Source organism: Xiphias gladius, chromosome 1 (assembly GCF_016859285.1).
Source record: "Xiphias gladius isolate SHS-SW01 ecotype Sanya breed wild chromosome 1, ASM1685928v1, whole genome shotgun sequence".
Lineage (NCBI taxonomy): Eukaryota > Metazoa > Chordata > Actinopteri > Istiophoriformes > Xiphiidae > Xiphias > Xiphias gladius.
Genome location: NC_053400.1, coordinates 27989623 through 28015674, shown reverse-complemented (window position 1 = coordinate 28015674; position 26052 = coordinate 27989623). Strand labels below are relative to the sequence as shown.

Below are 26052 nucleotides of genomic sequence, written 5' to 3'. Positions count from 1 at the left end.
GCAATTCCATTTTGGCATTAGGAGAGCGGTGAATGTGGTGCGTCAAGGTAAAGCAATTTTTTGCAGAGGGTATAAACAAGGTCAAGCTGGGATGATTTGTGGGAAAATGATGGACTGTTTTCAAAGACACAACATTGAAATCTAGCTCCACCAAATGGTCACGTAAAGTTTATTTTTGACATTACTCTGAGGGTTTGAAAATGAACTCACAGGCCCAGGAGGAACAATCAAATTTTCCAGCTGGAGTAAAATCACGAAAATCAATAAAGCAGGATTTGTAAAGATTTCCACACAGCAAAAGCAACAAAACATGTTGGTTGTCAGGTGCCAGGAGGGTCGGTGGGCTGTGGATCACATAATGTACATCTAGTGAATCGGTCTGGGTCCTGCACACAAGGTATAAGGCATAATAACCTAAAAATCCTCACAGAGGAAGAACAATTTACTTCGACCCCTACTGTCATTTCAGATGTTGTGGTTTGGAAATGAAACTAAACCTGTGTATCAGATTATACCCCTTATGGGCAAAGCAAAAAGTTACGAGTGTGTGTGTGTGTGTGTGTGTGTGTGTGTGTGTGTGTGTGTGTGTGTGTGTGTGTGTTTCTGTATAAGTATACACACGCGCCTTGTCCATGTATCTCAGTGTCCTTGGCTGTAGCGCTGAATAGTGAAACTAATTACTTGCTCAAAGGATCCTAAATTGAATCCTAAATTAGAAAGCGAACACCTCCCATCGGTAGCCGGTGTAGCAGTGGACTCCCAGTCAATAATTTAACTGGAGGAGAAGAAATTGGGACTGAGAGTACTGTGAGAAGTGGGTAGACTCACTATGAGGCTATGAGAAAGATAGGAATGATGAGCGAAAGGGTTCATATTCATGGATCAGAGTTCTCTTTTGACACAAAAAAACAGTTCATGCAAATGTGACAATGAAGTCATTTTTTTATCACCTCCATGTCTGTTGGTATTTTGTTTGTACAGCCAACCGACACATACTGAGTGAGCACCTCGGTGAGCAGCCTTAAACTACAAAAGTTAACAGAGCTATCTTTTCACGGATATAAGGAAAAGCCTGAAATGTTAATCTTTCGAAGCATTGTCCAAGGTTTTACGGTCAAATATGGGTACCCGAAAGTTCAGTAGCAACCCAAACACTGTAAGTGAGGAAATTCTGGAGAATCCTGGCCCTTTGGACCGATAATACAGTAACTACTACATGCTACATAACCGGGATGTAATCACATAAAGTGTGGTTACATCCCGCTTGGGTTACGTTGCACGAACTGATTGGAGGAACTTGTCAGATATTTGAAAGCTTTTATACGAGCTGCAAAAACATGGTGATGGGGATGGAACATTTTCTGAGGAAACTTTGTGTGCTTATAGCCTAAATGTTTGACATAAAGTCACTGGGAAAAAAAGTAAAGAATGCACAACAAAGTCAAGAAAAGCTTAAGTGTGCAATAATTTTGATGTTTCTTTTTTAACATGAGAAAGTTGATTATGACAAATATCCTGCAAACATTACACTGGATAATGGATGCTATAAAAATGCACTTTTAGACAGCTGAATTGATAAAAAGTGGTTTCAAAAAACAGCAATATTTTGTTGTTATTCTGTGTGAGTTAACACAAATACTTAAGTATAGTGTTTGTGAGAGAAACTTGAAACTCACATAGTGTTTCTGTCAGTCTTTCAAACTGCACTCACTTTATATGAACACTGAATGAAATGATGTGTAATGTGAAAGGGGTCGCTTGTAGTGACAAACCCACAGGGAATGAACACCTAACCCTTAAGCTCTAGCTTTTTCAGCCTCTTTTAGCTCATAGTTTTGGTTTTATCAGACATTTAATTTATGCTCGAGTCTCAGCCCCTCTGATTATCATCCATAGACAGCTGTTTCTAACAAAACCTCTTTGATACCTGTACGCTACTGGCACCAAACAGCAGACAGACAAAGGTAAATAAAGTGAATATAAGTTAGTGGAGACCAAAGCTGAGCTAAAAGGAGAGTGAATATTAGACTTACACGCATCAGCTGGCCAGAGACATGTTTCAGAATTAATGTTAATGTTGCTTTGTGTGTCGTGGATGTGTAAATGGTCAATTGTTTGCTAACTCAAGAGCCATAACAACTTTCTAAGCCAATGATATGTGGTGGTTGTGTGTATGTGTCAGCGTGTTCTGAGCTAGTAAACAAATATTTACAACCTGAATTTTTGCATGCAGCACTAGAGGAGTGTTCAGGTGAATTAGACACTGGGAGGGGATAAATCAGCATTCAAGTCCCTCCCATTCACTGGGTCTACCAGCACACACCATGCTTCAGTGCTAAATCCCATCCCAGGACAGATTCCCAGGATTACATTGCTCATGCCTCGAATCCTTCTTATATAACACACAAGCATACACGCACGCATTCTGTCTGCAGACATACACAGACATTGTGCATATGAATACTTTGCACAAAAAAAATCTGTTGAAATGGATTAAAACACTAGTATAACTCCAGCGGTTTAAATATTCCAAACATATATATTTTCGCCCTAAGCCTTTGGGAGAAAAGAAAAAAATGACCTTTGCGGTCTCTTTGTGTGCATGCGCACATTTGACCATTGTTTGACATCAGATGCAGCTGAAATAAAAGCACAAAATAAGTGCTGTGAAAATAAATCTCCTCGGGCTGTAACCCATGACCATGCACAGGATACAGATGGTGTGGGGGGAAAAGGGCCTGGAAAGACAGCAAGTGTTGCAGAGAAGTGTGTGTTTGTGTGTGCGAGAGTTGCCTGAAGTGGCCGTGTGTGTCGTCGTCCTTGGAGGGGTCCAGGCCCTGAGTTGAGAGCAGGCCTGTTTCTTCGCTCTGCTCCTGCTGCTCAGTCATGCTCCTCGCCCTGAATACACAAACACAAAGCTCTATGTTAACACAAGGCACCTCTCCGCTGGACTTTCATGTACACTTGTAAAAAAAAAAAAAAAAAAAAAAAGATATTAGTGTTTGTCTCCAGGTTTGGCTTAAAATAGAGCTCTTCCCAAAAACTTTATGAGGCAAACAAGTGGACTCTGTCTTCAAAATAAACACAGAGGTGATGCAACATTCAAAACCTGATTCTGCTGGTTTACACTATATTAAAAATCTCTACGCAGCAAAATGAAGATGTGTTCTTGCACTTGTGTAAAGGGGGTCAATGTCTGCACTCACCCAGATGTCCACAAAGAAATAGAGCACCTCGGAGGTTGTGCAGATGGCTGACCTGAGGTGCTGCTTTGAGCTGAGTCAAACATTTGTAAATAAGTCTCGGGATAAACTTTTCAGCACCAAATGTCTCTTGCGTAAGGTGACATGCTTTCAGGCAGAGACTTACAGTTCTTCCTGTGGTCGGTGATCGACAATGGGTAGGGCAAAGTATAATATACACACATTGAAATGAAAAACACTAAACTCAGGCTCAGCGAAGGAGAGCAATTCAGCTGAAAATCCGACGGAACCGAATTACAGCTTCATGTTTACTGTGATAGATTATGTGGCTCAGGTCATTTTTAGGGCTTGCTGACACCGTTTTGCATATAGTTTGATATGGCAGCAAATGACTTCTTGTGGGAGGGGAAAAAAAAGCCTTGCAATCTCCATCTACAATGAGACCTTAAAAGCAATGGAAAAGCAGATGTGATGTAGATCCCTCGACTAGACCAGATAAACTTTTTGTTTGCTGTACCCCACACATGAGCTCAAGTACCCCATAACCAACACCACCTGTTATGTTCTGAATGTGGTCTATTGAATGAATTTTAAAACATATGTTATTTAACACAATTGATTGTTACAATATTTTTTTCCATAAAAGTGAATTGTCAGTGTTTCAGTCATTGATATTATTCATTACTGTTACCTAGCTATTTCAACTGCTTATCCATTACACTTAGCTGTTTGAACTGTTATCCTTTACTTCTTAACAATTTTTATCGTATATCCATTACTTTTATGTACCAACTAATCCATTACTTTTAGCAAACTACTGTTTATCCACTACTTTCAATTAACTATTTCAATTGTTTAGTTTTAACAAACAATGTTGTGTCTATCCCTTACTGTTAGCTCACTGTTTCAATTGTTTATTCACTAATTTTAGGTAACAATTTTATCTTTAGCCATTACTGTTGGACTATGTCACAGTATATCAAACATTAATCCATTACTTTGAACTATTTTAACAATTTATCCATTACTTTCATCCATAGTTCAATTGTTTATCCAGTACTTTAAACTATTAGTTACCTATTTCAACCATTTAACCATTACTTGTAGCTAACTGATCAACTGTTTTATCCATTACTGTTAGCTAACGATTTTAAATGGTTGCCCTTTACTTTTAGCTATGTCAACTTTGTTACCTTTAGCTAACTAGCTAATTCAACTGGTTATCCATTACGCTTAGCTATTAATTTTAACTGTTTATCCAGTACTTTGACATAACTATGTCAAGTTTATCCCTTACTTGTAACTGACAATGTTAATGGTGTGTCCATTAGTTTTAGCTAGCTATATTTATCCATGAATTTTAACTTACTATATCATGCAATACTTTTAACTGTCTATTTAAACCATAGACAGTTGGTTAATAAACTATTTCAACCAATCATTACTTAGGTAACTGTGTCAACTGTTTATCCATTACTTTTAACTTCCTGCTTTTTTTTAAACCCTGGTTAGCCAACTATTTAAACCATTCATTACTTTTAGCTAACAATTGCATTTATCACGTAATGTAATTTATTCAGTACTTGTAGTTAACCGTTTAACCTTCTCGCTTGATAACTATTTTTCACACACTCTCAATTTCAACACATGGTGTCTACAACAATCAGGTTGGTAAATGTAGCTACTGTGTAGTCAGCCTATCACAGCTGACATCATAGCTGATAGTTTCTCATTATCATAAACATAACAAGATCAGCGTTTATGATCCTATTTTCTGTTTATTTTCTTCTTTAACATAAAAATGCTGTATACACCATTTTAATCAAATCCTAATTTATGTTTTCAAATGAGTAGTACACAATCTTCCCTGTAATCCCTGGCAACTGCAGAGGTACCTCCAGGGGTTCAGTAGCCCTGGTTGGGAATCACTGATCTAGGTGATAACTAAGAAGAAAAAAGCCGGTATTACCCTTTAAATGCTTTCAGTGTTGTCATACTACCGCATGAGCACTGGAAAGTTTCAAACCATCTATTATGTTTCTTCCTTTCACCTGCACATCACATTTCATTTCTTTCTTTTTAAAATGCAAACACAAACACACACCTGCCCTGTGCCGCATTTTCCTCTGGGAGAGGGGAAGTCGTTACCACCTGTTCTGGTATAATTACAGGTGCTGATGGAAATAGGCTCCTGCATGCAGTTTCCAATGTATTATCTCTAATTAGCCAGAAGCTTTACGTCAGCCACTGACCTGTTTAAACAACAGGGGCTTCCTGGTGCTAAAGGTTACATCTGACTGGTTCTGTGTGATCACAGAGAGTTGAATGGGATTTGCAGGGCCTGTTGTAATAGATAAGATAAGTGTTTGTGAGGTCTTTTTCACCTTAAGCCTGAGGTTAAGGGATTTAGGAGGAGTATCTGATCCTAGATATGGGCCTAAGGGCAAAATGAAGGGGCTGTGGTACATCTGCAGTTCACTTGAAAACAATGTTCAAGGGGGGGCTTGTAGTTATGCTCGACTACTCTTTGAAAGGAAAGGGTTGGGTTGGAGTATTGTAATAAGATCCTATAGATCACTGGGTGGTGATATGGAGAAAAGATATCCCTTAAAAACTGTACTTATGCTAATTTGCACAAAAATCACTAAAAGTGCCCTTATTGAGATAGTAGAAAATACTTCACTTCAGATTGTGTATTTAAAAAAAAAAAAAAAAAAAAAATCCTGATTGAATTTATGAATGGGCTAGATGTAAACTTTCAAATATATTTTTACGACAGTGGAAATGTTAATCTACAATTAATTCGTAAATAGAAAACATAAGGAGTTTTCTTGCAACCAGCCACTGAACTGTGCTCTGGCTTAACATCTTTTCACTCTGGTCTTTATTGCATGTGGGGAATGAACATTTTCCAAGAGCCATGCCATTGATTTTGCTGGTGTTAGACCATTAATCAAAAATTTTAGATTGCTGCTGCCCATTTTCAAAAGCAGAGCAAAAGTCCTGTGATTGGGATCCTGCCTTCCAGACAGCTATTTGTTCACTTTCATATTTAAAACCAACTTGCAGAGACAAAACTCGCATGAAACTGTGGACAGTCGGTCACCTTATTTTTAGTTTAGGAAGACAAAAAAAAAACAAAAACAAACAAACTCTTCATGACCTTTTACCTGACAGCTGGGAAGCATACCAGCCCTGATCACACAGTCAATGACACAAACAGCCTCGGGATAAACATTCTCATTTTATCACCGCGAGTTTGGCCATGAGGATGTTTCAGTCATCTAAATTGGGTCTTATTTAGTCTGTGTGGGTTTCCTGTGACTGGAAAACATATCAAAAAATTAACAATAATTGTTGCCTCACCTACACCACAACCTGCAATTTTCTCTCAGTCATCTGGCTCTATTAACATGTCTGCCAGCACGTTTTTGTCCGCACTTGAAACTCCGACTTGGGTTTTCTTGTTCATGTTAGCCGGGAGAGTAAGACTGAGACAGAACCCGACAAGTTTCTGTGGTAAATAAGCAGCGGGATGCTCTTGCAGTATGCTCAATGTCGGCGGCTGCCAGAAATACATCCAAGAAGCAGCCAGATGAGCTCCCTCGCAGTATTAATGGACAAACAACCTCCTTTTTTTTTTTAGCCTGATTATATTTCATTCTGAATGATTTAGTTAGCGCAAGACATTGCTTCTGATTTGGAAATTTGATTTGAAAGTTATACATGTAACCAAGTTTATCTGAGGGAAGAGATTGTTAGATCTCATAGTCAATGAGCGAACAGATTGACCTGTGGGTGTCCCCTTAAAATTTTGAGTTGAATACCAAAAATTTAACCCTCAACTCTTGCCAAAATGTGCTCCTATTTCCTGGGAAAAGTACCTGTGGGGAGATTTTAAACCACTGTTTGCTTGTGAAATTACACAACAAAATGGCTGCATGTGATTGATATTCCTTCCCTGCCACTGCGTGAGGAACAACTTATAAATAAACCTAATAAATAAATGGCTGGCAATTAATTTATCTTTTTCAGCACAAAGATGGTGGACTTTTTGTTCTACTACAAATATACTATATCATCCAAAAAAAGGGGGTGATATATTCCAGCGAAGTAATAATTCTGAGTTCACAGGGAAACCTTCATCTCTGGCCGGAGTTCATTCCACCACTCGGAGTCCAGAACAGAGGGGAGTCTTGACTAAGACGAGCGAACACAGGGTCCATGGAGCGACGGGGCAGCATGGCCGTATTGACCCTCTTGGGGCCCCATTAACCTCCCATTCCTCCCTCTCTCCTCCTTCGTGTAAACCTAGTTCCTGAAACAGTACATGGCCCCAGATTTGCCGTGACATACATTCATTAAACACCAATTAATATAGGAATATGCACCTTGTATGAAAAATATCCGCTAAAAATAATGGTCTTAAAAATAAATGTTGAGGTAACACTTTATCTTACGGATTCTGTATTTTCAAGCTAATTTCCTTGAAAACTTTCCACGTGATTTCCCAAAAATTAGCTGGTAATTATCTGTAAATTCCCAGGATATATCCAGGAAAGGCCTACCCAGTTTGTTATTAATTATAGAGGAAATGGAGAAATTAATTTGAGATTTTAAGAAAAATGAGCTGCAACAAGGAGCCAGTGTAGCAGGAGAAGAAAAACTTGGGTTGTGGTACCGGCAGTGGTCTAATGCTCACAGCTTTACTCTATATCAATAAACAGAAAATGTTCATTCATTTGTTTTTCAGCAGCAGCACCAGCTCAACTTAACAGTCCTAACACAGATGCCCATGCATTTTCCGCAACACAATGCATACAATACATGTATGACCCGGTGTGACACACCATGGTAGCACTGACACTGTTTTCCAAAACAAACAGGTAAACAGTGGGTGTACATTAGAACAGAGAGGTCGGTGTGTTAAACTGCAAGTGTACTGCAGTGATGGCCCTTCTGCTGGATCTGTTCTGCTCAGGTCGAACTTTTCTTTCTCTCCTCCTCCACATCCGTCTTTGTCTCTGGAGACAAACATTTTGTGTCGTCACAAGACATCCTCCAATCCAATAAACTCTAATCTTGTTAAGGCCGCTGGCCACTGGGGATTGTTGCTGGACAAATCACTGCGCTCTCTCTGAGCGCGGTCGTTCATTCGCTGAAGCCCTTCGCCACTAAGTCATTGTTCTTGTGACAACCTAAAGTCAGGTCCATTTTTTCAGGCTACACTGTTCTAGAATCAGTTAAAAGTGTGATGCCTCCAACTCTGTGTACACATACAGTACAAGCTACCGACGCTATCACTTAAAACCTGCTCTGCCTCGTTGTCCCTCGTTGATCACAGGTGCACTTGTGTCAGTTTAATGGAGTATCCACATAGAGACAAACAGACTAAACCCTGAAAAAAACTGAGACGAGTCTTCAGTAACCCAGGCATGGTCACTAACAGCCAGTGGCTTTGCTTTGTACAGGACTGTCGAGCCTACACACCTTAAGGACAGGTCCCCAGAAAGACAGCAAGGACACAGCTTTGTAAGCAATGTATGCTGCTTTGTTTACAGTGGGTGTGTAAAGGCAAAGGTTTAATTTGACTAAAAAGCTTTAGGTGGGTTTGTCTTGTTATGAGAGAACAATTAAGCTGTCATCCCTGGATTTTCCTAATTGTTGTTTATTAATGTCATTCGGTCTTTCACACACACAGACAGTCTATGAAACTGCAACAGAAGCACGACCTTTAGACTCTGAGATACTCTGCTTGGGACCTCCTGAAATAACCTCCCCATTGTGCAAAGTACCTAAAACCGCCTTGGAGGACAGATGTATGTTTTCAAGCCAGCACAAGGCTCCAAATGTTCTTCTTACTGAAGACTACGTGGAGCACAATAATGACTCTTTAGCGTCAAATCCAAAAGGTTTAAGTTTATTTTAAGTAACGTTACTGACCGAAGGCTACTGTCTTGTAACTGACGAAAAGCAATACTGGGCAAAAGTCATTACATTTGACTATTGTAAACTTGGCTACATATCCATTTTGTTCCTGAAACGTGTATGCATCTATAGCACTGGCCCTTTTGAATATGCCTCTTATTGTCAGAAGCAGAGACAGCGTCAGGTTTGTCAAGAGAAGCCAGCTTCAAATCGGAAACAGAAGCGATGCTTCAAAGTTGAAAGGGGAAAATTATTCACTTTCTGAATAATTTATGGAGATAGTGCAACAAGGGGCAGTACAAAAAAAAAAGGGTCCATGTTGAGTCACGCTTCACATACAATGAAATGGCCAATGAGAGAAATTTGTACAACTCCACTCTGGTATAATTCATTACTGACAAATATTCTACACTAGGTTTCAGGTTTTAACTGAAACCATAACATATGGGTTGACTGTGTTGCTGGTAGAGCTGCATAAAACTGAAGATATTACACTAGCATTGAATTTTGCTGCAGGCAGGACCAGGTATGGCTGAAATGTCGTTCATATAGTAAAATTATCGGAACTAAATGTGCTGCCATCTTCAGTTTTTTTTTTGCGCGTCCTTACTTGATCTTTGTGTTCATTCACCACACAGCACTTCTTCTTTACAAGAGTAGCTGACCATCAACATCTTAATATTTATAGTAATGTCTTGTTTTGTCTGAACAACAGTGTAAAACCCAAAGAAATCCATTTTAATAAAAAAAAAAGACAAAATAAACCAGCAAATATTCACATTTGAGAAGCTGAACCTCGGGAATTTCGCTTAAAAATGACTCACCGCCACTAATCGATTATGAAATTGTTGCCGGTCAATTTTTCAGTCAGCTGACTAATTGATCAACTGGCCGATCGATTCAGCTCCAGTCAATCGACATCAATTCCCACTGACATTAAAAAAACAAAAAACAACACACAAAAAACCCCAATACTATTTTCACGCCTATCCTGCTCGGTGATACCCAGGGGTCGTCGCTGGCGCTCTTACTTTGAAACCTCGACCGGAAGCGCCACTCTTCCAACTCGCTACCTTGACGCGCGGCTGACGTCTCCTACCTGAGCCTCACGCGGCGCCGCCGCCAACGCCGCCGCTACTCTCTCCGCTGTTTCGTGGCCTCTTGTGGCTCCGCGGGGATCTCCTCAGGGCCGAGCTGCATTTCTCCGCGGAACCATTTTACGCTCGTCGTCCGCGAAAAACATCGCAAAAGAAAAAAAAAAAAGAAAAAGCAAAGGGGGGGAAAAAAAGCTCGAGACAAATCACGAACGCCGAAGCAGAGAGTCGCGCCGACGGAGCTGCAACCTCGTCGCCCGCGTGTGCGGCTGTGGAGAGGTGGGTTGAGCTTACCTATAGCCCAGTGCGGGCTGTGTGCACGCTGCCGGGGGGGATTACAGCGGCGGCGGCGACGTTCTCCCCGCAGCCTCCCGGGGCGAGCCAGCGGCTGCTCGCGAATTACGTCTGCCGCAGAGGACAGGACGAAAAGACGCGAGAGACAAGACGAACGAGCCCCCCGAAAACGCTGCGAGGCTGCTCAGAGCCAGGGCTCGTTCTGCGGTGGTGTGTGTACATGTTTACAGGCCATGTAACGCATCAGGTAGAGGATTCAGCGCATTTCTTTATCTCTAAAAGTGTCATAAAAAACAAACAAAAACAAAAACAACCAAAGAACAAACTGACATCTAAAATTAAGGCAACGTCTCAGTACTTGCGCCGGTGCAAGGTAACTAATTACATTTACTCGACTACTGTCCTGAGGTACTCCACTCGAGTATTTCAGCTCTCTGCTCCTTTCTGCGTCTCCCTCCGCTTCATTTGCATCACAGCAATTCTCCCTGGTTACTCTGCAGATTCAGATTTTACATTTAAAAAAATAAATAAAAAAAAAAAGCATGTAACACCCTTATTAGTGCACATGCAAGGCACTGTGAAAAATGAGACCAGCAGTACTCGACCCAAAAAGTTCTCCTGCCGCTTTACGCCTCTGCGCCATCACATTTCAGACAGAGGGATATCACACCTTTTCCCGCCACTGTGTTTATATGACAGCTGCTGTTGCAGATTTACTGTGCGGATCGGGAAAAATCCCGATCCGCACAGTAAACCCACAGTAAACCCACAGTAAACCCGTACAGCACATCGTTAAACATTAAACCGCTGTTTCCCCACCTCTTCAGCCGGAGACCCATCACCGAGACTGATTGTGGCTCCTCGTCATGTTTCGCATGTCTGCGAGTTGTTAGGAGTTCGACCAAAGAGACATTTCCCCAACTGAACTTCTCCTTTTAAATAATGTTTGAGGCCAAAAAGAAGGTCAAATGATTCAATACTCAATTGCAGCAAATATTAGAAGAAACGCCTGAAGGAAAAAAAAAAAAAAAAAAAACCCAAACTGAAAACAGATTTGTGTGACAAGGTCAACTTCTTAAGGGAGTAAGTTAATATCTGTGAAAAGCATTGGAGGATTAGTCTCATAACTGTTGTATTGGCATTAAATCGTTGAAGTAAAAATGCAGAAATGACTAGTAACAATTTCTCAAATGCAAAACCGGCTCCTGCCACTGTTTCATAACAATATAAACTGAATTCCCCTGGTTTAGTCTATAGTAAAGGAGCAACCGTCAAACATAAAGTTGGGCTCATGTAACACGCGATGGTTATATTATTATGTACTACATATTATAGGCTAACAGAAAGTAGAAGAAAGAAACTTTGTGCGCAACCAAAGATGAAAAAAAAAAAAAAAGAACTGAACACTGTCTAAAAAGCACAAAGAGATTCACTCACACATTGTAACCAAGAAATCTCAGTGCACGGCTAAAACAATGTAGCCACTTTCCAAACAGTCACGTTAAAGACAGTTCAGCCTCTCGGGTTTAGAGACAGAGGCAATTTTGAAAGCAGTCTGTTAAGAGTCGGGACGAGCTTCAGTTTGCACATGGTGCCAGAAAAATATTGTAAACAACCCCCCAGTGAGTACAAACTGTCGCGTAACCGAATCGCACACCAAACACTGCTGCAAAGGTCGGTACCATGAGGTTCACAGCACACGTCCGTTAGGAATCACAGAGTTTGTGGTTCCAATCACAGGCGGGACGGCCTGAGTCCGAACTGCAGGTGCAACAAACAGCAAAAAAACATTCAACTCTGGGAAATCGTCACAAAATGGTCCGGAACTGCTGACGAAGAAAATACGCCACACGCAGACGGCGAGCGCTGCTAGCGGGCATGCTAACCCAGCACGACCCACCTTGGCGGTGCGAGTTGAATCCCTTCGCTGACTCCACCTTCGTTTTGTCACTCATTTTTCAGAGTGTTTATTTTGGCCTGCCCCAGAAGCAAAAACACTTAAAGCTCTCGAACTGGATGTCCCAACTGTTACTGTATAGAATACAACCATAATAATAATTTAAAAAAAAAATAAAATCAGTAGATTGCACTTGCAAAATGCTCTCTACTGATACGTGCAAAATATCTCTTTGCATACTTCTGTCTTAGTTTTGGGATTTCAATTTCTGGCTTTTTTTTTTTTTTCAATTTCAAGTCTTGTTTTTCTAGATATATACACACTGAATTTAAAAACAAACAGACACGGGGGACGTCCTCCTGATATTCGAGTTTGCACAATCCACACCTAACTCACATTCTCCCCATCTACTCCTCCTGTGATAGGCCCCTAACTAAGCATCGGTCGCTCTTACCTGGACACACCTTCTCAGAGTAACTCATGACACGCGCACCAAGCATTCAGCACCTTCGGTGTTCTCCCTGCGTGCTGTGGACTGACCTGGCTCTGCTGGCTGCTATCCTCTGACTGCAGTTACCATGAGGCTGGCGGTACCTGGGAAGCTGATAGTATCTGTCCTGGCCTGGGGCCTCGTCCGCGGGCAGGGCCTTAGGGCTGGCTGCGTAGATAGTGCATCCCATGAACACCTCCTGGGTAGTCGACCTCAGTGTCCGGCGGCGAGCGGAGGAGAGCCGTCCTCAAGGTATCCGTCCTCTGAGTGGCCTGTCCTGATGCCAGCCAGCTGCTCTGTGGAAAAGCCACTGGCTCAGCACATTGCTATCTTAACCCCTCCTTCCTTCTGAATCTATCCTCCAGCCAACCTCATCCTCTCTCTCTCTCTCTCTCTCTCTCGCTGTCTGTCTCGCTCTGTCTCTCTCTCTCTCTCTCTCCCCGGCCCTCCTCCCTCTGCAGAGCTGAGAGAGCAGAGAGGATAATCAGATTTCACATTTACACTCAACAAAATCATCCCCAGCATAATCACTCCCTGACAGTGATGTTGCATTATGCTAATGCACAGAGCGCGCTCTGGGTTCAGGAGCATTGGGGGCAGTTAAAAATACCCTAGCTGCCCGATAGAAGTGAATGCCCCGGCGGAGGCGGACGCGGTGTAAGCGGCGTGTACGTTGACTGATGAACTGTTGACAGCTGGCCGGACGTACTGCCAGGGCTGCGACCAATCATCATTTTATTTTTTCAGTCTTTCACCGTCTAGAAATAGTCATGTGTTAGTTAGTGAAAAATGCTCTCCATTATTTTCAAGTGCCTAAGGTAATCTTGAAATTGCTTAATTGGTCTGATCAACAGTCGAAAAACTCAAAGACACAGTATTAAGTTAAAGTTATACAGAGCTTTAAAAAAGCTTGTGAAACTTGAACCAGCAAATGTTAGGGACATTTTTGCAGGATCACGGAATTAAAGATCACCCCCGACATGTTTCAAGACGTAAAATAACACATCGGATACTCAGCAAATACTTGCAAATTCTCAGAATTACACCAGCTCCTTCTCCCTAATTGAAAACTCCAGAGCCCTGGAACGACGAATGGCACAAACTCTTGCTGGTGTTAAACTCGTGTTAAACTCGCGTTTAACGTGAGCACAGAGGAACGTTCCCCCTTCAGCGGGTTGAATGTGAAAACAGCCCTCCGGCGTCAAACTCTGCATAATACTTTACACCCTTCGGTTCAGTGAAGCTCCGACACCCAAGTGAAATAACAATCGGCAGAAAAAAAAACATTTTTTTCGAGGGGTGTCGGGGGGGATTTCAGTGATCAGTTGATGATCAAATCAATTCTGTTTTCTGTTCACCAACCTGTGGTTTCGGCGCTACATACTCTCTCATGCAGAGATATGCAAATGTTTCCTTAGCAGCAGAGGCTGTATATTGTCTAGGAAGACATATGTATTATGCTAAACTCCTGAAGTAGAGTGACTTAGCAATTAAACTCCCTGAGACATTTCATCGAGTCAGGACCGACCAGGGCCGCTTTAGAGGCACAGGCTCTCCTGTGGCCAAAACCCACAGTGCACTTTCCACATCTTAAGCTGTGTTTCTAGCATTAACTTCTCCGGGAAAGGAATGTCAATTAAATAGCGATTTCGGACTCATACTTACTGTATTCTGCTGACGTTTTTTGTATACTGTATAAATTAATGATAAAAATATAGATGAAAAAGACGATCGAGCGAGCAACGCTAACCACTCAGACTTTACAAACTTTACAAACTTTACAAACGGCAAAGTCGTCGCTATTTAAAATAAAATTTGAAATCGTTGCTCCATGATGACTTTGACCTTTTGTTCTTGACAAATATTAAGTGGAAGACGACACCTGCACACCCATGCTGGAATGCCGAATAGTAAAAACAGTAGTTAATTTTCATGGTAGAGCTCTTGAAGGGAGGAGGAGGAGGATAATTTAACAGTGTTATTATCTTGACCCCGCAGCACTGACGGAGCAGGAGCCATTGAGCAGTTCCCAGGACAGATAGTCTCATAAAAAGATTTATTTTTTTCCAGCCCAAATTTACAAAGGCAAGTTACAGAGTATTGTATAAAAAAGAACCATGGTAATGTACACTTTACACAAACTCCTGAAGGGAGGGAGAAAGGAGGAGAGGGGGGAAGAGTTTTGAATTTCTCACACAGAAAGAAAATGAAGACATTGTAAACATCCTTGCAAGCACCAATACTGGTACTCTGGGGGAGGGGAGGAGGGGGGGGGGGGTTTGCGTGACAGTAGGTGGGTCAGGAAAGGACAAACGAGCAAGTGTCTCTGTGTTTTCACAGAAGAATGTTCAACTAGGCACCAATTGAGACAACTGCTGGCCAATAAATATACTCTTCACCATGAAACAAATACAGTCCTGCAAAATACAAGAGCCAAGCACTTTCCAATATGTTGATAGCAAACATCACTTTTCTGGCTTTTCATACACTTCAGTATAAATGAGTTTCACTGGGCTTTGCTTACTACCGAGATAACATTACTACTCTCAGAGAGAGAACAAATGCACTTGTCACAACCATTGTCTGATAAAACTATATGTATGCAGTCTGCTGGTACTAAAACCCACGACTTTTAATGACAACATCACAGCTGCCTAGATTACCCATACAGATTAAGTACAAGTCAAACACCACCACATTCATCTTATTCATGTCAGCCATTCTTCTTTAAAATGCGTAAAAAGACGAAAGAGAAATCATCTGGCGAAATTCGTGGGACGAGAAACTGGCAAATTATTTACTTGGAATGTCCAAGAAACCTAAAATGAAGAGCTGCAGTTTCACGATCGTGAGTAGTGTCTCAACAAACAGATAACATCCAACTCCAGAGGGTGTTAGATATGAGCAACTGGTGGCTTATGGACTGGATCACATAGTGTTAAATGGAGGGGGGGAAAAAAAAAAAAAACCTACAAGAATGGGGACATTAAGAGTGGTTGTAAAACCAAAATTAATAAAATTATATTTAATGACAACACGGTCAATATTCTACTCTCATTATAATGCTCTAGAGGAATGTAAGGACTGTTCCCGACCCACAACAGCATTTTTATGGCATTAAGCCTTTAACAATTCCCTATCCTGAGCCAATTTGTCATTTCTGATCCACTACAGCACACCCAGCTCAGAGCAGAAAATGTGCTTCTCTCACGCCCTCCCAAATCGATGCAAGTAGCGTATGGATAGAGTTTCACTTACAACCCCTGAGGTACAAGATAACTGTAATTTAAAGCCGAGAGGGACCTCTGGTAGAACAGGCCGTGTTGACAGTCGCTCTTTGTGTAGATTTAAAGTTAACCAGACTTGGTTTAATTTTACAAGAGTGGCACCCGCAAGTTTGAGATCCAAAGGGAAGCCTAGAGCGACGTGCTTCTTTTCAGCTGATTGGGAAACTCTGAGCCCTCCTACTTCAGTCAAGTGTGCGTGATCCAGGTCCCATTTCACTCGTTTTACCATGGCGGCTCTTTCTCCAAGGTTTCCACTGGCTCACCCTTCCTTTTTAATGGGAGTTCCTCGTCGGCATTTGATTGGTTCGTGTTTGTTCTGTAATACTAACAGCAGAGTTTTTTGGGTCATTTCATGCACTTTTGTTTAACGTGCCAGCAGTTGACCTTACAGCACAGGCAGCGACTGAACAAAGCAAACTGGCGTCTGAGGTATCAGACTCACTGGCCCAGTTTTGGAAAGCTAGCCGCTGGCAGTAAAGCCATGCTAACAATTTTCTGAGGTGAGTGTGTGTTATGGTGAAGTCACACAAGCAAGCGAGGTACCAAGAGAAATTTTTAGCCTTTTGACAGCGCACAATAGCCACAAAATCAGAATGATCTACCATTAAGCCTTCTCCTAATCTGACTGAAATGTCAGTTTGAGATGCCATTGAATCGCTGCAAAAGATCAGAGATGTGGACAGCGATTCACAGGTCTGGAACCAGTCTAATCGCACACTGCATGTTGAGATGAATGGTGACTACACCAAGCTTGTGATTCGTTGAAGAAGTTAATAATATAATAAAAAAAAAGAAAAAAAAAGAAAAAGGAATCTGCAGCAAGACAAACAAAGCTGGGGCAAAGAAGAAGCACATCGAGATGTCTGGGGAATCTGCAACAGCAACGATCTGAGCACAAAATGTTAAACTCTGTGAAGGCCTAAAGCTATTTAACAGTGACAGCTCTTTAACAGTTGCGTGCTGGGATAAATATAAACATTTATGCACACAAAAGTAGGCTAAAAGTCTATATTACAGCAGAAAAATACATGAGTAGAGTGAAATTTTCACATTGTTTACAGAAAAGAATCAAACTCGAGGAGCTGAATGAAGCACATTCTTACAGTAAAAAACACCAAAGCCCCCACAAGTGGCCTAATGCAGTGATGACAATGCCCCGTGAATTCATCGCTTGCTAATGTGGCTTCACCATTTGAGTGAGCAGATGTGACCTTTTCATTGAGAGGAGGAACAGGACTAATACCAGCATCAGACACATACAAAGATGAACACAATGATATGGAGTAGAACGAAAATATTACCGAGAAAAGAAAAGGTGAATAGTGTTTATTCTCCACTGAGGTGTATGCGGTCCCTTCGCAAAACATGACGACATCATCCCTGAAACAAGAACTGAGGGTTCAAAGAGGATGGGAATTAACAATGACGATGGAAAATGAAAAACTTCAGTCTCAGGCTCTTAAGTCTCTGAAGAAAGCAGCTGTTGCCATATTCCCTCTCCCCACAAAATATAGCCAAACATTTGTCAAGTTAAGGATATACTGTTGTTTCACGGCATACAAGAAGCCAAAGACATAAAGTTGGAATCACTTCAGTATGATTCACTTTTTTTTGTCAGTCTTTAATTTAGTTTGACTCCCCTTTCCCATCAGCCACCCAACTCCCCAAAATCACTGCCAATTTCTTTCTGCGTGCGACAAAAAACAATGCAGTCAAAGGAAAAAAAAGAAAAAGAAAAAACAACAACAACAAAAAAGCTGTTCTGGCAGTCCAATAGTCTCTTTTTGCATTGTATTTGTTGACAGTGCAAAGACTAGATAATCAGCGGGTTGGTGTTTCCTCTGCGCAATGGGGCAGAGTGATGGCTTTGAACCTGGGTTATTATCAGTCCTGTTACAGTCCAAGGTTTGGAGAATTTGGGGTCATTTACGAGGGTAGGGGAAGAAAACAAAAAAACAAAAAACGACAATCTGCCTAGCCTTTCGGCAGAGGAAATAAAAATATAGATAGAAACACCATTCAACTGATGTCTAAAAGGTAACACCCAGGAGATCTTCTTCTCATGTGAGCCAGTCACATGAATCTTTGCAGGGTTGAGGTGTGGCGGTCGGGTTTCCCTGTGAAAGATACAAAGGAAACGCTTGTTTATTACCATGTTATTTATTCATTTATATAAAATACACACACGAGGAGTAAAAGAATCAATAAATACTTCACATGCTTCTGTGACTCTTCTCTGCATGAGGTAGGCAGTGGTGGAACGTAAGAACGTACTCAAGTCCTGTACTTAAGGAGAATACTGAGGTATTTGTACCATTTTAGGTTATTTAATAATTGTACTTCACCACATTTCAGAGGGAACAATTGCCGTTTTTACTTCATTACATTTTTTTGAGAACCACATTTACTTTGAACCGTAAGATTTTACATACAAAATAAATGAACAGCTTGAAAAATATGATGCATTTTATACAACATTAAAATGCTGTTTATACATGAATGCATACATAATAGTTATACAATTATATAATATGTACAATTATATAGCGCTCTGCAGGGGTCCGTTTTGCATAATGAGTATTTTTACTTATGATACTTAATGTACGTTTTGCTGACAATACTTATGTACTTTTACTTACGTGTAAGTTTGAGTAGAGGACTTTTACTTGTAATGCAGTATATTTTCTTTGGTATTTCCAAGTAAAGGATTCGAATACTCCTTTCACCACTGGAGGTATGTTTTTATACGTAATACGCTGCACCCGCACCCTACACTCAGTTGCCAGTTTATTAGGTACACCTAGTTAATACTAACGCAGTGTGAAACAACAGCCCTGCAATAAATCCTCCTTTATGAAGGTTTAATGTTCAGTTTGTGTTGAAACCGTTTTAGAGAGGTGCTGATTCCACTTTACGGAATATGTAGTTTGTGGTGCCGCTGAACTGTATTGCATTATACAGAGAGGTGTTTCTGTTATTTAGCCTACCCTCATTGATAGAAATGGGGCGGACAAAATAACAGAAACACCTGTTAGTAAAACAAACACAATTCAACAGCACCACAAACTGCAGCGACAAAATAGTCACACAGTTGAACACCTCTTTAAACAAATTCGACAAAAACTGATCATCGTAACCTTCATGAAGGGAGGATTTATTGCAGGACTAACTGCGTTAGTTTCAGCTGCCATAATAAACTGGCAATTGAGTGTACATTTATTTATCAGTTGTAATATAAAATAGCTCCCACTAGATGTCAGTGCAGGCTGCAGTGGCTTTGTATCTTGGCAGGCTCATTCCACGTCTCTTATCAACACTGTGATCCGCTTGTCCTCAGAGGACCCACTTAGAATGGATGAGCTGAGGGGCTAAATGCCGCACTGCATATTGTACCAGATTGGGGCAGCATAATAAGGGTTTTGTTTGGCCAGGATTCGTTTTCTTTACAGGTTGCTGCCTCTGAGTCTGCAACATAAATGTTGTAAGGAAGGAGGAGAGCAGTGTGTTCATTTCACTTCAAATCAAATGAAACCAGGACAAAGGTTTTATTTTTACAGGATGTTCTACATCTGTGTCAGCACTCATAAGTCATTGTTTAAGTATTTTTAACTAGAGCTACAGTATGTGCACTGTTTATATGAAGAAGAGTGTCTGCTACCCTCATTTGTCAGATTTGCAAACACTGCTCTCAGTTTACCTATGTTTCTCGGTAGACTTGTGTTTTGTTTCACTGTCAGTCTTTTGCCTGTCTCTGCTGCGAAGGGGATCTTACTGTTCTCATCTCCGTGGTGGTGGGTAGAGCGAGGGGGCTGCTGCTTGTTGGCAATGGCAACTATGGCTGCCGAGGAAAGCTCTGTGGCGAGTTGGAAAATGTATGGCTATCTGAAAAATTACTAGTTTTCGTTCTGAATTTAGATGGCTGATTGGTAGTCATCTGCCAGTATTCTGGACTATGAACCTTGTTTTATTTAAGTAACTGGCAGTAATCTGTTTTGTTTAGTACTTAATTAGGTAAAAATGGTAAAAATATTTAGTGCAGTGAATCCAATGTCAAACAGGAGAGATGGGACTGACCTGTGGCATAGGACAGGTCATATTGTCCTGGGAGCAGGGAGTATCCCAGAGGGTGGTGAGAGGGCATGATGCGCTGGGAGGGGGAGGAGCGCGGCCGGTCCAAGTCTCTTTCTCTTTCCCTCTCACGCTCCCTTTCACGATCTCTGTCCCCAGCAGCTCCTCTGTCCTGCTCCCTCTCCCTGTCGTGGGGTGGCTTGTCGCCTACTGTGGGGGATTTGCTCTTGTATTGGCTGGCGTGCTGATGCAGGATATCCAGGGCTTTGGAGTCTGTTGCTGTTTTGGTGACAGTGGGGCTAGCACGAGATTTGTCGCTGCCTTCCTCACCTCCAGCTATTTTACTGCCATATGGAGAAAAAGGATAGCCTCCGGGTAGGTAAGAACCTAGGAGCGATGAAGAAAAATGATCGATCAAATTTAGGTTTATACAGAACACAAATGTGACAACTAATGGATTGATGATTCTCAATTAATGCTCACATCAATCAAACTTAATTGTCAACGCAACTGATGTTAGGTCACCAACCAGTCCATTTTGATTGCTAGACGAAATGTCAAGTCATTCACTTAATCATTCTAGATCCAGGTACCTACCGTCTAGTACTTGCATATTTTCTATACATGGGATCATTTTGATCTCGAAAATGAAAACATACACTGTATAGCAATGTGGCTGACCAACTGCAAAATGCAGCATTTTCATTTCATTTACAAAGGAAAGTGCCTTAAGCATTGTGTCCACATTGATGTTGTGTGTATGGTTTTAATTGTACAGCTGCTGTTTCTTTTGGTGGACCAGGCATGTAGGTGTACTAAAAACTCTGGCATTTATTTATTACACGATTACTATACATGTTGACTATATTCTTTGGGCTACATACTTCAGATCCTCCAGGAATTTATGGATTAACCCAAACTCCAACCCCTTCCAGTAGTATTTATAAGAGCATATAATTTTGCCAACCCATTCAATATTTTCGGAAAGAATGAATGTCTGCAGTTTTTTTCCCGCTATATGCCATTTCCCACATATAAGAATCCTCTGCAGAACCACTGAACATAGGCCAAACAAGATCAATCCTTGAATGACTTGACCCGTCTGACTTCCCATATTGTGTTTTGTCCCCAACAAGCTCCACCAAGTGATCACAATCACTTCATGCTGCTTTACAATTTTTAAACATTACGCATAAAAACTGCTACAAATTACACAAGACCTCATGTGTAGAAAATTCATTCAGTTCTGAATGAAATTATCACAAAAACACTTAGAGTACATAGACAATCTAAAGCTGCCTTAACAAATACCTATAGCCATTGTGTTTTCAGAAAGCAAAAGACATTAAATTCTTTAAGCCATGTTGACTACGTTGCCTTTTTATCTAATTTAAAAGCTATTGTACACACCTTAAAACATAAGTAGGGCCAACAGCTTAAACAACATTCTAAATCAGTGCTCATGTTAGTCTTGCATGTATTTGACCAAAAGAAACCACACGAACCACTGATGACATGGCACCAATGATTAAACTCACTAGCCAAATGAATATTACAAACTGGATGAGCTGAGCTTGTGAATGTCACCAGTTAAAACAAATGTAAAAAAAGATACAAGAGAATATTTTTCACTAGGAGTGTATTAAAAACCTCTAACATTTACATGTATCTGGAGTCAATCTAATGTCATACCTGGGTAATTCTGCATCATGACTGAGGACATGCCCCTGTATCCAGGGTGGTTGGGATCATAGCCTTGTCCATAGGGGTAACCATGCATGTAGGGCATGTAGCCTTGGTGCTGTGCTAGTGGTGATGAAAACTGCATGTGGGGATTAGAACGAGAGTCTTTGCTCATAACCCGATGGTCCTCAGAAGTGATTCTGAGATCGCTACTCTCTTTGCTGTCCTCCTTGGGCCCACATTGACTGTCCTTGGGCCTCTGCCTGTCATCCTTTAATTTACGATCGCGTTCCCGTTCTCTGTCCCGTTCTTCTTTCCATCGAGGTTGTTGTTGCTGGTGTTCTTCTTCTGCTTGGGGCTTCTGGCTCTCTGGGTACTGCTGAGGGTGGAAAAGAACGTTCAAGTCAGCACAAATCAAATCTTAATATAGAAATAGCTCTAAAACATTCTCACAACAGATTCCCAAGTATATATTCTAGCATTGTTGTACTACATGGTATTTACCTGTCTGTACCAAATGGCCTGCTCCATCCCTGCCTGACCTCTGGACTCCAGTGTTTGCTTGGAGTCTTCCTTTCCGTGGTGGCCCCCTTCAGTCAGCTTCATCTTTAGCCCCTCAGCTTGCTGGGACTTCTGGTCCTCCCCTTTTATATTTCCAATGGATTTTGAGGAGGGTTCAGAGGGCGAGTCCCTGGATTTTCCTGGGGGTTGTGGCGTCTTTCCCAGGTCGGACTGATTTGGGGCTTTGGATAGGCTTGGTGGCATTGGGCTCTTTTGTTTCCACTCCTCCTTCATGGAGGCTTCTCGTTCTTTTATGGCTACATCTGACTTCTTCTCAGCAGCACGATGTTGTTCAGCCATCTGTCGCTGCCGCTCCTCATACTGTTGCCGGTAGGCTGGGTTGGTGTTCATCAAGTGATTATGGTAGGCTTGATCGGGATGGTATGCATATGGGGGGACATAAGCATACTGGTTGTAGTAAAGAGGTTGCATGTACATGTTCGATCGCTGTTGGATAACTGAGGGTTGCTGCTGTTGCTGCTGCTGCTGGCCAGGAGCACTGCTGTCTGGTTTGCGGTCTTCATGAACCTCAACCTTGACTTTCTCCTCACCTTGGTCCTGGTCCTCATCCCTTTTGATCTTAACCTGACCTTCTGCCACTGGCGTGCCTGTATTGGGCCCACCGGGACTGGGGTTGACATAATTGGGAGAGTAATATGTCTCATAGCCAGCATAGTACGGGGAATCTTTGTTGGGTGTCTGGTTTGGAAAGAGTGCTTTTTTGACACTTTCCCTGATGGCTTGGTCCTCTGTCCTGACTTTGACGCCTTCTAGTTTCCCTTCACCATCCTCACCAGCATCTGAAATGTCTGAATATGCTGGGCTATTAGTCTTGACTGAAGAATTGTCAGCACCATTCTGATTGACCGCATGAAGTGGCGTGAGAGGCTGCGGCATCCCACTGCCATCTATTCGACTGGCTACACCAATGGATGGGCTAGGGGCATTGTCAGAAAAGCTGTAAATCTTGTCAGCCTCAGCCTTGATACTGGCCAAGCGACTCTGATGAGGATCTGAGGAACCATTGAGGAGTCCTTCCCCCTTATTTCCTTGATCAGAAGGTTCAGAGTATGGAAGCTTTCCTTCCTCTAGTTTCCCTCCCTTTCCCAAAGGCTTGGGACTGTCAGCCTCCTTCCCGACATCTTTTTTCTTCTTGTCTTTCTTCTTCTTGTCTTTGGAGCTACTTGAGGCAGGATCTCCAATGGCAGGGGGTTTAGGCTGTGTGCCTTTCATTTGGGGACTCTTGGGGATACCTTGTATCATTGGGGTAAGCCCCGGCGAAGAATTTGGGTTTCCAGGAGGAAAAGAGTACATCTGCTGGGATGCTGTGGAGCCTGGGCCAACAGGCCGTGGTGACTTCATGTTTTTCTGGGCCATTTTATCAGCCTTTGTGCCAGTGCTAGCCTTTTTGGACTTGTCTGATCCTCTCTTATCATCTAGACCATCATTGCTGGCCTCATCAGTGAGGCATGGCCCATCCTCACACCCATCCATTGGTGTACCTCCCGTTTCGGGATCTGTCTCAGCAATTTTCTTTTTACTCTGCTTTGAACCAAACTTGCCAGGAGATGGGGAAGGACTTTGAGCATCAAAGTTCCTGCCTTTTGGAGTAACTGAACGTGCTGGAGACAAGGATCCTTTCTGAGAGATAGAAGCCCCATTACAGTTCCCTGGTTCAGGGTGAAGAGTTGAATCCTCTCCATATTCACTGTCTCCATCTAAGTCCAACTTTATGTCATCATCATTGTGGGCACGGGCTTGGTGGTACTTGAGACCATTGATGTGCTTGTACTTCTTGTTGCAGTTAGGGTGTGGGCAGTCAATAAGAACTGGAGATGGACAGCTGCGATCAAGGGGGGGTGGAAGTGGCTCAGTCTTAATAGAAGGGATAGGCAGACCAGTTGGTCCCACCCCTCCACTGTTGGAGTTTGTCCTCATACGTTTGTTGCCTTTGGTGTCCTCTGAGCTGGAATTTGGTTCCATGTCTGAGGCTGGTTTGGTCTTGCGTTTTCCAGCTGAGGAGGGACTGGCCTTGATGTCCTCTGTGTTACTGTTAGGTGGGGTGCGGCGCTCTGATGGTGTCTGACTGCCCCTCCGGCCCTTACTGTTAGAGGCAGCACGTGTCTTGTTGTTGTTGGTGCCCTTGTTGTCTGATGAGTTGCTATTCTCGTTGATAGGGGTGTTGCTATTCGGTCTCATTCGTTTACCTCGACCGCGGCCATTCCTCATTTCCAGATCACTTGTAGGGGATTCACAAAACCTGCAGTAGTGTCAAAAATCATATATAAGAATTAGTGATGTCACAGTATCAATGGTTGATTTCAATAAAACTCTGCTTTAGTTTAGATTCTGTAATGATACAATAGAAACTCCAGGGCTCACTAATTTTGAAATTACCATTGCTGTGGGAACTGAATAATGCACTGGCAGTAAAAACCAATTACCCAATTGGACATTTTCATTTTTATAATTTTAACATTATTTTTTTTACATTAAATCATTGTGAATATAATTGACTTTTTGACAATGATCAGCAGTCTTACATGAAGAATGACAACGAATTTTCTATAATTGATCTTAATAAGAACAAAGATAAAACAAAAATAAGTAATTAACCCCTTTACTTTCACACACCTAAATGGTAATTGGTGCAGTCAATTGCTTTAAGTGTAATGGAGATCACCTGTGTGTAATCAAGATGTGACAAGTGATCTTATACACTTGTATGTGGAAGGTCCAGCTGGTTTTCAGAGCTACTTTGCAAACACCAGTTAACCTCATTATCAATAAGTAGGTAACTAAACAGAGCCAAAATATTTGAAAATTTTTCTTCTACATTTGTCAATGTAAAATCAAAAAGGTCAGGTTTGGCAATTGTGATGCCCTCCAAAGGCCTATGCTTCTGATGGTATCATTTTTTACTTGTATTCAGGACACACCGTATATGTGTTTGGCTATAACCTTTCAAAAGTTGATATTTTTACTGAGACTCATACTCTTATTTACTGCATTGGTATGCAAAATAACATGCCACACTTCCATATTATGGTAAATGGACTGCACTTATATAGTGCTTTTCTAGTCCTATTGACCACTCAAAGCACTTTACACTACTGTCACCCATTCAAACACACATTAATACAGTGCTTTTCTATACAAAGAGCGCTTTCTATACAGACACACATTCACACACCGATTATACATCGGTGGCAATTTGTGGTTCTTTTCTTGCCCAAGGACACACTGACATGCGAACTGGAGGAGCTGGGGATCGAACCACCGACCTTCCGGTTAGTGGACGACCCGCTCGACCTCCTGAGCCACAGCTGCCCTGATCTCATAGGAAATTCAGAGAACAGAAAATAAGTCATAAGAGTAATACCACTGATGACAGTGCTAGGGAATTTAAGCCTTTTTGAGTCCCGAACTCAAAATAAACAGCAAAGGCAATGATATCAGAAATATGTACACTATTGTTCTGTCCCGGTCCTCTCATTATATTCCAATCTGATATTTTCTGCTCTAAAAGTGAGCAAGCAATTTAAAC

General features: G+C 41.7%; 2 protein-coding genes across 6 annotated transcripts in view; both read right to left on the bottom strand.

Annotated features, from left to right (window-relative positions):
* gramd2aa (GRAM domain containing 2Aa) overlaps positions 1–13152 on the bottom strand; it is a 30528-nt gene extending 17376 nt beyond the window's left edge. Inside the window, exons 1-2 of one of the 4 annotated variants that reach the window (XM_040138789.1) lie at positions 12957–13152; positions 2794–2898 (exon numbers count right to left, since the gene is read on the bottom strand). In XM_040138789.1, coding sequence (XP_039994723.1) covers positions 2794–2898; positions 12957–13096 — 245 coding nt within the window. In that variant the 5' untranslated portion in view covers positions 13097–13152. Of the gene's footprint in view, positions 1–2793; positions 2899–10230; positions 10487–10519; positions 10607–11338; positions 11414–12956 lie in introns of those variants that run through there. The other 3 variants (XM_040138761.1, XM_040138779.1, XM_040138771.1) reach the window with 3 other exon arrangements.
* A 1807-nt stretch (positions 13153–14959) lies between these two features.
* Positions 14960–26052, bottom strand: part of LOC120789373 (zinc finger protein 609-like) — a 79410-nt gene continuing 68317 nt past the window's right edge. Inside the window, exons 5-8 of one of the 2 annotated variants that reach the window (XM_040126045.1) lie at positions 22449–24765; positions 21954–22323; positions 20268–20648; positions 14960–18310 (exon numbers count right to left, since the gene is read on the bottom strand). In XM_040126045.1, the coding sequence (XP_039981979.1) occupies positions 18267–18310; positions 20268–20648; positions 21954–22323; positions 22449–24765 (3112 nt within the window). In that variant the 3' untranslated portion in view covers positions 14960–18266. The remainder of the gene's footprint in view (positions 18311–20267; positions 20649–21953; positions 22324–22448; positions 24766–26052) is intronic. The other variant, XM_040126054.1, reaches the window with a different exon arrangement.